The 12,465-nt window shown below is 33.1% G+C and overlaps 1 protein-coding gene across 1 annotated transcript; it reads right to left on the bottom strand.

The window, feature by feature from the left end:
• Positions 1–2,189: 2,189 nt before the first annotated feature.
• LOC142317538 (uncharacterized protein in vnfD 5'region-like) lies at positions 2,190–12,166 on the bottom strand. The gene is made up of 4 exons (XM_075354097.1): positions 12,050–12,166; positions 9,082–9,300; positions 8,142–8,970; positions 2,190–2,356 (listed from the first exon to the last, which is right to left on the bottom strand). Exons 1-4 carry the CDS (start codon positions 12,164–12,166, stop codon positions 2,190–2,192), a joined length of 1,332 nt encoding a protein of 443 aa, XP_075210212.1.
• Between the last annotated feature and the right edge of the window lie 299 nt (positions 12,167–12,465).

The following is a 12,465-nucleotide window of genomic DNA, read 5'->3' as shown; positions in this document are numbered from 1 at the left end:
TATCGAAACTTTTAAAATTCTTATTACCTTTACATCATTTATAATCTTTACTCTTTTCCGAGAGCTCGATTTTTACATCTCCTATGGTTTTTTCTCCTTTCTTAATGATATCCTTCGGCTAGTTAGTTTTCCAATTCCGTATTCTGGATTGTTCTGATTAAATTAATTTTATCTAGTTAACTGTTCTGAAGACTTTTCCATTTTTCACCTTGTCTGTCCACTTAATCTTTCAATAATATCCTCTGCACCCATAATTTAAGTGCCTTTGAAATATTGAAGGCATTTGAAATGTGGGCGTAGAGAACTTTTAAGCAATATTAACTTTTTCGATTTTTTGTATTCTTTTTTTATATTTTTTGTACTGTCCAATCCTTCAAATCCAAACAAAAGTACTCTCTAGAAGTACATTTAAAGATGCTTCTTCAACTGTAACTCCTTCTCACTACGTAATAATAATTTATTTTCGTTAAGTGCTTTCTGAGACATTGATTTTCTTGTTTTCGCATTTTTGATGTACAATCATCTGTTTTATCGAACTATTTTATTGTTTTACCAATAAATTTTTCTTCTTTTATGTACAAATTCATTGGCATTTTGTCTCCTATTTATTAATTTAGTTTACCTAACATTAATTTTCATTCCATATTTTGTCATAGTATCTTCTAATTTTGGAATCATCTGTTGAATATCCAATCTTTCCTCTTCTAAAAACAAAACTTATCATCTGCCAAGTTATGCAATACGGACTTTTTTTTGTTATAGATTGGGTGGAATCCCATTTCCGGACGCCTAATCAGTATCGGGCTCGGTAAGAGGTGCTGCAAAATGTTATGAATATTCACATATATACCTGCGCTCAGACTCAGCAGGGAGCCGGGTTTGTTTTTTTTTTTTTTTTGATTTTTTTATTCCGCCTGCGCGTCCTCCAGCGCCTCTTGTTCTACGGAACTCCTCCAATTTTCGTAGGTCTTCCATAACCACTCTAGTGTAGTTAGAAGTCGCTCTCCATGCTGTCTCCGATTCGAGCAGAATCGTGCTGCAGGTCGTAGCACGTGCCATAGGAATTGCTAAACGTTTCGGTAGCCTTGCTCCTAGTGGCAGCCTCAACTACTATCACTACATCGTCTGCGTACCCCAACAGAATAATTAAAGTGGCCAATGCAAGGTGAAATACACCATTATAAGCAAGATTCCGCGAAGTACCGACAGCTGTAGAACTCCTCTGTCCAGTATGCGGTCAAGGGTTCTTCCCTCCACCTCGCGAGTCAGTCTACGCCCAGTTAGATAGCACTGTGTCATCTTGATTATGAAATCCGGTACTCTGTACTCAATCAATGCCTGCAGTATAGCAGTGTGAGTAATGATGTTGAAGGTGTTCCTCACAAATACGTTTACTGGGGCACCCATCCTACCTGTGGTCCGTCCCATTCGGTCTCTGATTATGCTGTTTGCATAACTCGAAAACTGCGGAAACTATATCAAGGGTGGACCTACCCTTTCGAAACGCGTATTACTTTGCAGAGTCCGCCCTTGTCCTCAACAGCATTGTCCCAGTCTCTGTACTTTGCAATACGCACTTGTTCAGACATGAAGTTAAGTAATGATTTTTTTTCCTCATTTTATATCCTGTGAGTCTATTATTTCTCATTATTCTTTATTTGTTTATTAACAAGCTAAAATTTTCGGTTGTTCTTTATATCTTTAGTCTTGAACAATTCACCAAACAAGTAACGCGTCTCGCCTTGATCCTAAAATTTATTATCCCTAAAGTTTCAAAAAATATATGAAATCTTTTCTAGAAAGAATTTATACGGTGCACGGACTCTAAATGATTATAATAACGTGTTTTTTTTTTCAATTCAAGTAAATTATAGTCTAACGTATAAATATTTTGATTACTTCATTGTATACGAAACCGGCAATTTTGTACGATTCATTAGCTAAGCAGTTAAAATTTACAGCAATAATTGTACGTAAAAATTGGTCATCCGGGCCGGATGTTGAAAATTTTAAAAATATTTAGAAGTGTTGTATTGTGATATATAATATTTTTTAGTAATTATGGTATTACTAATCTGCGTTTGATTCAAGGCTATCTCTACTCATCATTTCTACACGTAACTATTTAACAATTATTATTCAGTCATTCACATGATATTTTGACGAAATTATCGTTATTATTCCTCTTTTTATAACATGCCTAATAGTTTAAAAGCTACACAAGCAGCTTTAACGATATTGAAAGGTAAACGTAGGATGATAAATTCTCCAATACTAGAATTCAAACTTGGATTAGCAACTTTGACTCTCAAATCAATGACAGTCATTAAAGTTAATGTTAAGGAATTTTTAATAGCTGTCGCAAAAGTATGATACTATTCAATTTTCAATTGAAAAAATAGAGTCTGATGAAGATGTTGCAAATGCTAGGGTTCAGATTGAAGATAATTTATGTATCGTTGAATGTAAACTAAATGTTATTTAAACATTTACATGCATAAAACAACATGTGTGTTGTTAAACTCATGTAGTTTAACCCCAATGTTATTTTCCTGATAATGCAAATTCAACCTAAAATATATCTTACACTTTAGTCAATCCTATTAAATTTCCACCAGTCATTTGACTAACATTTGAACTACTATCGTGAAGGCAGTATTTCTGAGTGGCAATATTACTTTATTATGTTTAACAAATTAGTCCATTCTTGACTGCACTAAGGGATTGTCACAGGGCGGAAAGTAATTTCAATCAAAGGTCTACGACAGAAATGCTCTGCGCTTTCGCAATGAGAGGGTTCTACGCCGTCGAGTGTTTCAGTCTCCAAAACGGAAATCATGGCTGAACTATTTACCAATACCATTTATCGGATAACTCCATCATCATTTGTTTGGAGAAAGGTTCGAGCCATGTATGGTTCGGTACAGTCTCCGCAGCCAACTGGACTGAAAAGCAAAGGAATCCTTGTCACTGGGCCAATTGATGTGAACACGTTTGGTAGTTCGTTTTGGTCAGTTTCACATATCATCGTATTTTCCTGATTCTGTGTGGTATAAGTTGCAGGCAGAAAATATCTCGTTTGTGATTCAAGACTCGCGAAATGCAATAAACATACTTTTTCTTTTGATAAGCTAAGGTATGCCTTGAATAATTCCCGTGACACTTCCCAATGATAATTGAAATGATAATATTAGGGTCAGTACCTTAAACACCTCTCAGATACTGCATTACAACCCACCGGGTTGGTTTAGTGGTGAACGCGTCTTCCCAAATCAGCTGATTTGGAAAGTCGAGAGTTCTAGCATTCAAATCCTAGAAAAGTCAGTTATTTTTACATGGATTATAATACTAGATCGTAGAAACCGTCGTTCTTTGGTGGTTGGTTTTCAATTACCCACACATCTCAGGAATGGGCGAACTGGCACTGTACAAGACTACACTCACACATATCATCCTCATTCATCCTCTGAAATATTATCTGAAAGGTAATTACCGAAGGCTAAACAGGAAAAAGAAAGAAAGATACTGCATTACGACAATTTTTGTGTATCTATAATAGATTTTTTTCTAATCAGGTTTTTCCAGATTCTTGGTTAGAAGCAATTGTATTCCTGTACTGGTAAAGAGTACGGAAACCTGGTAAAGATAAATCATGCCTCTCTAGTTAGCTGACCCTGTGCAAATTAATGGAACAAATGGAAAACTGTCAAGTGTGGTACTTTGAGAGAAACGTCCTAATTGCTTCCCAGTAATACGGTTTTCGCCAAGGTAGATCATCTATGGATAATTTATTTGCTCTTGAATTTGTCATTCAAAACGAATTTCTACTTTACCAACATCTCATTGCTGTATTTTTCGACATGGAAAAGTTGTATGACAAGGATTTGAGGAGAGGAATGCTAAAGAAACTGCATGAATGAGGTACGCAAGGAAATCTCCTTGCATTTAACAGGGATTTCCTCAGTAGGCAATCCTTTCGAGTTCGAGTTGGAATGACGTTATCTGAAAATTATACACTTGAATAGGAATACCACAGACGCGGAATACCAGCTCCCGGAATACCACTTGTTTGCCGAAGCCTAAAATATTATAACAAACTGCTTGGAAGACCCGTTACGTGATCTTTATTTGCAGATTATTTCTCAATCTACGTAACATCAAGAACTTAGTTACTGGCGAGAGGCTGTTCCAAACCACAGCAACACGTTTAGAATCATGTGTAAACACTATAACAGGATTCACGTTTCCTCAGGAGAAAACGAAATGCACTTGCTTTTTACGCTGGAAAGAACATGATACTTCAACTGTTTTTACAAGGTGAGTCAGTTGAACCTTGCCCGCGAGTTAGATTTTTGGTATTGCGGTTTGACCAAGGACTAACGTAGGTAAAGCATTTAAAGGAGCTGAAGACAAAAGGTATAGAAATGTTGAGAGCTCTGTCTTATACTCTTTGGGGAGCTGATCGTGTGGCTGAATAATAAGCCTATTATTCCGGTTACCATTCTTAGGGTGCTCAGTGCAGTAAATCATTGATTTATCCGACTTTCTACGGATGCGTTTTGCTCAAACCTCATGGAAAGTCTACTAATGGACAGTGGTGAGCGTACTCTTTGGAATAGATGAACCAAATGATCTGCTTCTATGTAGTTTGTATTAAACAAAATCATTTTTTGATGCGGTGTTCTCCAACCAGCATTTTAATGGATATAAGAAGCGGTCAAGATTTACTGCTCCTCTATGATAGCTGTCAGAGCTATCAGAGATGCCTTTTGTTATTTCTAAATATACGATCCAGTATCTCCTGTTACTCCACGTTATTACCCTCGTTGGCGGTCTCCTCTCGTTAATTATTGCTTTAGTCCTGGTCGATATGAAAAAAGGACACGAATCCGGTTATCTTACCAGAAAATTTTTAGCGTTGTAAATAGCGCGAATCCTGATACTAAATTTTATACAGATGGCTCTTCCGGTTTTTTGGCCTTCACAGTATTGTCAATATTTTTGTCGCGGTGCTTTATGCGATTAACAAGACCATAATTGTACTTAACCCATCATTCTTCATGTACTCTACTTGTCTGTTCAGATTCTATGAGTGTTTTGCAGGCGATTAGTGACCTGTACCCTCGACACCCTGTTCTCTATGAGACTCACAATACAATTTCTGAGATGACAAAATGTAACACAAGTGTTGAATTATCTGTTTTTGTCTATTTATGTCATTTGACTTATGCCATATTATAATTTTGTTCTTTTAAGTTACAATTTTAGTCTTTTTTTTCCTCGTGGTTGGTTTAATTTCATATTTTACATACGTCATAGGCGTTTTCTATCATAGGCGTATTTATTTTACTGTTGTTTAGATTTAAAATTAACTTTTAAATGTAAATTTTTATTATTTCTTTGTTTTCTATATAAATATCGTGTTCGGGTGCTGATGACGACACTCGATGTGCGCATAGGAAAGAAAATGCTAATGAATTCATCTTTTTGGAACCACACTTTCTAGATCATCATCTGAAACTCGTTCCGCTACCTGAGCACTGATTCTCGATTTGCCATGGTACAACAGTCTGGGTCGCTACGATGGCTTTTTTAGTTGTCACTGAAACTGTTTTATGTTTCGAAAATCCTAAGATAAGTATAGTCAGCTGTGTGTCTCAACGTGCTTGATCTTCCGCTTTATTTTTTGTCACTGTTTATGGGAATGCTGCTGACGATATCTTATATCTTGATTATAAGTGCCGCCAGATCATCGTCATTTAACGCATCGCGCCTGCGTTCGACTATTCCTGTATATATTCTCCAGTCACTGCTGAGGTGGTACTTGCAGGCATCCCTAGATTGTTAGATCCGATATCCGATACACTGACATTTGGTGACGTCACTGGTGTCCTAGGGACCTTCTCGCTACGTTGAAAGGGATACTTCTTTTCCATGTTTACTAACAATTAAGGCCAACAGGAGGAGACAGCAACTCCTGTAGAAGTTCTTTGGGACAACATAAAATTGCAGTGGAATATGTCTTCTAACACGGGAAATTGGGTTGCCGCTCAAACTAATCTCTATCACCTGGTTTAATCTCAAAATTTCGTCACAAAGCGGAGAAACGTACCGCCTAAATTAACCTCAAATACTTTGAGGTTAAGCTTTGTCTATAAAATGGTGGACAAAAGATATCCGTCACACGGTGGAAAAAGCTTCCATCAAACCAAACCATTAAGTACTGTAACTTATGGTACAGCTAGCGACTCGTTTCTGGCTACTAGAAGGACTTAATTAGTTTGCTTGAATAACAGGACCAATTTCTCACTGCTTGTTAAGCTGCATTAAACCACTTTTATTCCGATGATCTTATATAAGCATGTGAACGTCTAAATATATAAAAGAAGTTAAAGGCAGATGTATGCTGTTTGTTAAATCAATATGGGTTTCCATTTCATAGATGGTTTCCTAACAATTACAGCATAATTCTATTAAACGATTATTGAAACATCTTATTTTCAAAGGTGAAAATTTACGTTAGGTATTTTATCGAACAATCATTCAGATAATATCTGAATTTACTAAAAGGAAAATTGTCTAAAAGAAATGTTCTGGCTATCATTGCTGGAATTTGTGATCCGTTAAGTTTGATATTAAAAAAATTGTAAATAAATAAATAATTTAAAAAATAAATAAATTATTTTACATTAAAGAAAAACAAATTAAATAAATTATTTATTAATAAATAATTTATTTATCATAAATTATTTTAATAATTCTACATAAATTTATAAAAGTTAAAAAAAAAATAATAATAATATTATTTACATAATGTTACTAATTAATTAAATTTTTATATAATTTCATTATTAATTATTTATATTTAAACTAAGTTTTCGTATAACTTTGTTATGAATGCTCCAGCAACAATTTTAATAACCTATTATATAAGTTTTCGCCACTTTTTATATAATTTATTCCCATAGTTCAAATTATTTATGGTCCAAATAATACTAAAATAAGAAATAATAGAATACAAAAAAAAAGTTGTGATCTATATACAGTTTTAAACATTATTCAAAGCAAAATAAACTAATTTTAAGTGTTTTGCATATTTAAAATTATTTTAATAATTCTATATAAAAAAAAGTAATGAAATTATAAAATTACATTATTATTTCTCTGATCTATTTTCTGATTTATTTTAAATTTTAAAAACTGATCTAAAGAAAATAAATTTGAAATACTGTTTAACTTTCAACTATTATAAATATGATACAGAAATATATAATATAGAAATTAAACTGAGGGTGACAAAAAAATGAAAGTTTTTAGTGGCTTGCCATTAAAATTCTCATTTTTGTCATTTAGATTTTCAAATCCAGCAGTTTAATCGGAAACATAATTTTTAGTAGAATATTTTACTTGAATAATATAAATTAATTTATTATACTTTACAATTAACTATATTTAAAAATACATAATTAAAAAAATAATTAATACGAATTATGAATTAGTTACATTTCCAAATTCATAAATATCCTTATAATTATATAGATAACTAATACTAGATATAGTTTCTTTATTTAATAATAAACATATATATATTTTAGTAATAATCTGTTGATCTTTATATTTCTCATCAAATACATCACTGTTGACAATTTGATTAATATAGGTACATGACGATTTTTTCTTATTTTTAATGTTAATTAATACACCTGTATGATCTTTTCTAACTATAATTAAATCAATTTTTCCATTACTACTAACCTGATTACTTTCAACAACCTGAAATCTTCCAGAAAATGATGCAAATATGACTAAAAGATCTATAAATTGGCTTTTACAGCGTGAAATTCCTTTACATGTAAACAATTTTGAAACAGACTTGGCAAATGTTACATAATTTTTATGATTTTTTCCTAAATTATGTATTGAATTTAAATATGAATCAATATCTTTATCTTTTATATTAAATTTCTTTTCATAAAATGATCGTGAATATAAGAGATTTTTAATTTCCAGTTCTGTTTCTTTGTTGGGAATCTTTAATTCTAAGAAAAAGCTATTATAATATCCTTTGTTTGAGATTGTAAAATAACCAATATCTAACATAAATCGTACAAATATATCTACATTTTTATTTTCTAATGTGCAATTTTCTATGTTAATAATCATATCTCTTAATTTTAATATTTGAAAAATATCTAATTTAGCTATAGGAAAAATGTTTTGTTTGGTTTTATCAAAAAATGAATCAATTTTCTCATGAATTTTTTCGTTTAAAAATAATTTATCTATATTAACTATATATCCAGATTCAAACCAATAACTTTTTAATTCGTTTGATTTTAAATAACTTACTACTGAATACGGATTATAAATTTCAATATCACTGTTTTCTACATTATATCCACCATACCATTCTCTTAAATCATCTAACTTTTTTGAAATTTTTAATTTTTTAAGTAAAATTTTAACTTCCTCGTCAGTAAAACCATAAAACTTTGAAAATTTATGATTTTTGAAAAAATTTACGTGTTTTATATTATTTTCGTCTATTGTTAAAATTCCTTCTTGTCCAATACAAGCATTTATTAATGCTTTTTCTACGTAAAGATTTGATTTTAATAAATTAGAAGTAAATTTTTTAATAAATATAATAATTTTATCAACTTCTACACCAGAATAATTAATTGCTTCTTGTACCGGCCAATCGTAATCGTCTATTAATACTATTACCTTTTTTTTAAAGTGTGTGTATAAAATTGATGATAAAAACACTAAACTTCTATGTAGGTACATCGGATGTAAAACCGAAATTTTATCGTAATAATAAAATTTTTTAAATTCTTTTTCTTGCTGCTTATTTAAACACTTATTTTCTAACATATATTCATGAATTATAAACACTTCCATTATTTTTATCCTGAAAGTTTCCAAAAAATTATCAAAAGAATCACTACTTAATGCTTTAAAATCTAAAAAAATAACAGGATATTTTCCAAAATGATTATTAAAGAATTCTTTTTCTTTATAAATTAATAAATTATTTTGTGAAAAAATTTTTAAATTTTCAGTATTATTTGTTGGTTTTTCAGTATTAATATCCAATTCTATTTCACAAAATTTTTTTATCATATCCATATTTGTGCTTTTACCAAAGCGGCGAGGAGCAGTCAATAAAATTACATCATCAAATCCTTCTAGAAATTCCTTTATTAAGATTGTTTTATCAATAAAAGAGGTTGTATGCACTACTAAAGAGTAATCGGATGTTGTAGTATGGAATAAAGCCTTTTTTGTAAAACAACCCTAAAAAAAAAAACTTTGTATTATTATGGATTTAAAATCAAATTTATATAAAATTTCTGATGAAATTTTACTAAATTTTTGTGTTTAAATCAAATTTAATATCACCTCATAGAAAATAATATTTTAATTTACTGCTTTATTAATATAAAGGGGAAAAAACTGGGGTAGCAACTAATACCCGATCCCTTGTATATCACACAAATGAAATGCAAGTGTTGTCACAACACACACAAATGAAGTGCAAGTCGGAATCAATTTTCTCTGAGAATAATAATGTTCATTACATTGACAAGTTTCTATGGTGAACTAACTGTATGTGACACTTGTAGGTTGTATAATATCATCTGCATTTCCGTAATTTAACATGGTAATAAAGGTTATGCTTTAATAAAGAAAACAACACTGTAAGCCATTTCATTTCTCATTTATCAGAGTAAGCCTGGTATTGGTTGCTTATTATTCTTGCAAATAATTTTCTCATTTTCAAAAATACACGTTTTCCTTATGACAAATCACCAATAATTATTACGGTTATGGTAACTAAAATAAATATGATAAAAAAGTCTTCTGGAAGAATTATGGTTTGTGTTTCAATAAAAGTATGTATTTTATTTTATCTGATAGAAATTTTTCATTGAAAAATAGATTGTTTTTTTTTTAATAAAAAAAGTTTACCTTTTGATAACTCTTAAAGAGAAATAAACTATTCTAATTGAACTTTTCTAAATTTACAACGTACAACTACTATATGGAATGAATTTCTACCAAACAATTTAAAAAATATATACATTAATTTTTTTAATGAAATAAAAAAAATGTATTTCAAAGTTTTCTTCTTTTTATATAACTTAGGTATTTATAAATTAATAGTTAAGAATAAAAAGTTTTTTTAAGTTTTATCGCACTAGGGAAATATTTTTTTGCGGTTACTACAATTATAAGTAATCTTCTATAATTTCTCTTTAAAGAAAAGTAACCATTTTTTACTAAAATATACTTTTACAAATTAGTAGCCGGTCAAGGCTAAACCCCGTAGACACTCTGCTACGTTTATTATCCTCAAGCTTCTGCTAATAATACTGATAAATAACAGTACAGGCCTGTTAAATTTGTAAAAACTATCACTCCTATGTTGTTTCTTTAGAGAAATAGTTTGAACAGCACAAGACTCGAAACTTTAACTGATCTGAAGTATACAGGTTTCAGAATAGTCGGCTTCCACTTTCAAAATAAGAGTTAGTGCTGATTACTCGTCTTTCGCAGGAGTAAAAAAGTATTTTGCACTGTTCTTAGCGTTACTCGACAAACGTCACGAGAAGGCCGTTGTGCTGTACATCGCTGCACCTTTAAAGTACCTTTTCTCGATAACCGAAAAAAATATTGAAAAAGACAAGGAAAACCTCTTTGTAGAAAATCCAGTTTCAAATAGTGCAAGTGGTTTCTGAATTCGATTTGATCAACGGTTTGGCCAAAGTAAAGTTGAATATCGATAAAGAACATTGAGGTTGTCACCGCAAGCTATTAAAACAGCCACCATTTTGAAACGATATAACATTTCGTAAAGGCAATGGTCCTAGGTGCTATGTTCTTTTCAGAAACAAAAACCTATGTTAATGTAAAATTGCACCTCAGTCTGTTGAAAAAGTTACAGACTCATAGACATCATTAGATTTACACACACACACACACACACACACACACACACACACACACACACACACACACACACACACACACACACACACACACACACACACACACACATATATATATATACTTTTTTACTGTTTAGCCTACGGAACCACCACAAGATATTCAGATGATGAATGAGGGTGACTTGTTTGAATGTAAATGAAGTCTAGTCTTGTACAGACACAGGCTGATCATTCCTATCCCACCGAACTAGTGTAATGGTTAACTCGTCATCACAAATCAGCTGGTTTTAAATTTGAGAGTTCTAAGGTTCAAATCCTAGTAAAGGCAGTTACCATAATACGGATTTGAATACTAGATAGTGATACCGGTTTTCTTTGGAATGGTTTTTGTTTTTTCCTATCTCCTACGCCCGGATCCGCCCCACGTGAGCATACTCGGTTTTAGCGGTGTCATTGTCTCTAACCTTCCGGGCGACCATGCCATCCCCGGCAAGGGGTACCACCCGGTCAGCCGGGAATAGGTCCTATCAATCGCCTGCCTCAAATCAGGGGTCCCCTAACCGGGTCTCGGTCTTTATTTGTCTGCCTCAAGCCAGAGGTCCCCCAAACAGGGGACCTCCAATCGGGACTCGGTCTTTACGCTTTCCCTTCCTACTCATCCCAGGAGTCCCCATTCACTCATCGGAATTGCGACACCTCAGCATCGTACTTCTCATGAATCGGGCTATCCAACCACACCCTACATTACCCCACTATGTATCATCCGCTTCCTCTTCAACTTCCTCCATCGCCTTCCTTTTCAAAATGTTGCCCAGCATACTATCAATTAGGTTCCAGTTTCTAGGTCTATGCAACATTTCTTCTATCACATTATCCGGTGTTATGGCACCAACAGTAATCAGCAATTCCCTCCTAGCATCCTCCCATCTAAAACAGTTAAACACCATGTGTTATACCGTATCGAATTGTCCACAATACCTACACTCCGGTGACCTCCTCCTTATTAAAGCAGCCATGGCCAGTCAAGAATTGCGTCAATTCATAGTTGACTTTACCATGTTTCTTGACTAGCCACCAGCTTTCTCGTCCAGCACCTGACTCCTGTTCCAACTCTGCTGCCACTTATCCAAAATTTCCCCTTTCGCCTGACTCTTCGATTGCACTTCTGCTCTTTCCACCATTTCGTCTGCCACAAGATCCAACGGGGGCATCCCAGCTATCACCAACGCCGCCTCGGTCGAGACTGTACGATACGCCCTAACTGCCCCATTAGCCGAGGGCCTCTGAAGGCTTGACAATTGGCTCCGGGCCTTCTTCTTTGTCAAGGCTCGTTTTCATGCCGGAACCGCATACATGACGACAGACTGAGCTACCAATGCCAATAGCCTCCTTTTCGCCAAACTCAGTCCGCCAATTCTGCTCATTAACCTGCACACCGCAGCCACTGTTTGTTTACTTTTCTGTACAGCCTGGAACAGATGAGGCTGAAACGATCTGTTATTATCGGTCC

The sequence above is a fragment of the Lycorma delicatula genome, chromosome 1 (genome assembly GCF_047948215.1).
Source record: "Lycorma delicatula isolate Av1 chromosome 1, ASM4794821v1, whole genome shotgun sequence".
NCBI lineage: Eukaryota > Metazoa > Arthropoda > Insecta > Hemiptera > Fulgoridae > Lycorma > Lycorma delicatula.
Note: the sequence above shows the minus strand (reverse complement) of the source record. Positions and strands in the feature narration are given on the sequence as shown.

Bases quoted from the DNA above. Each gene is read 5' to 3' on its own strand.
- LOC142317538 (XM_075354097.1), bottom strand. From the start codon at position 12,166: ATGCCCCCGTTGGATCTTGTGGCAGACGAAATGGTGGAAAGAGCAGAA. The intron at 9,301-12,049 runs GTGCTGGACGAG...TTTTTTTTTTAG, and splicing joins AGAGTTGGAACAGGAGTCAG to GGTTGTTTTACAAAAAAGGC. The intron at 2,357-8,141 runs GCACATTAGAAA...CTTTTGCGACAG, and splicing joins GATTATTAACATAGAAAATT to CTATTAAAAATTCCTTAACA.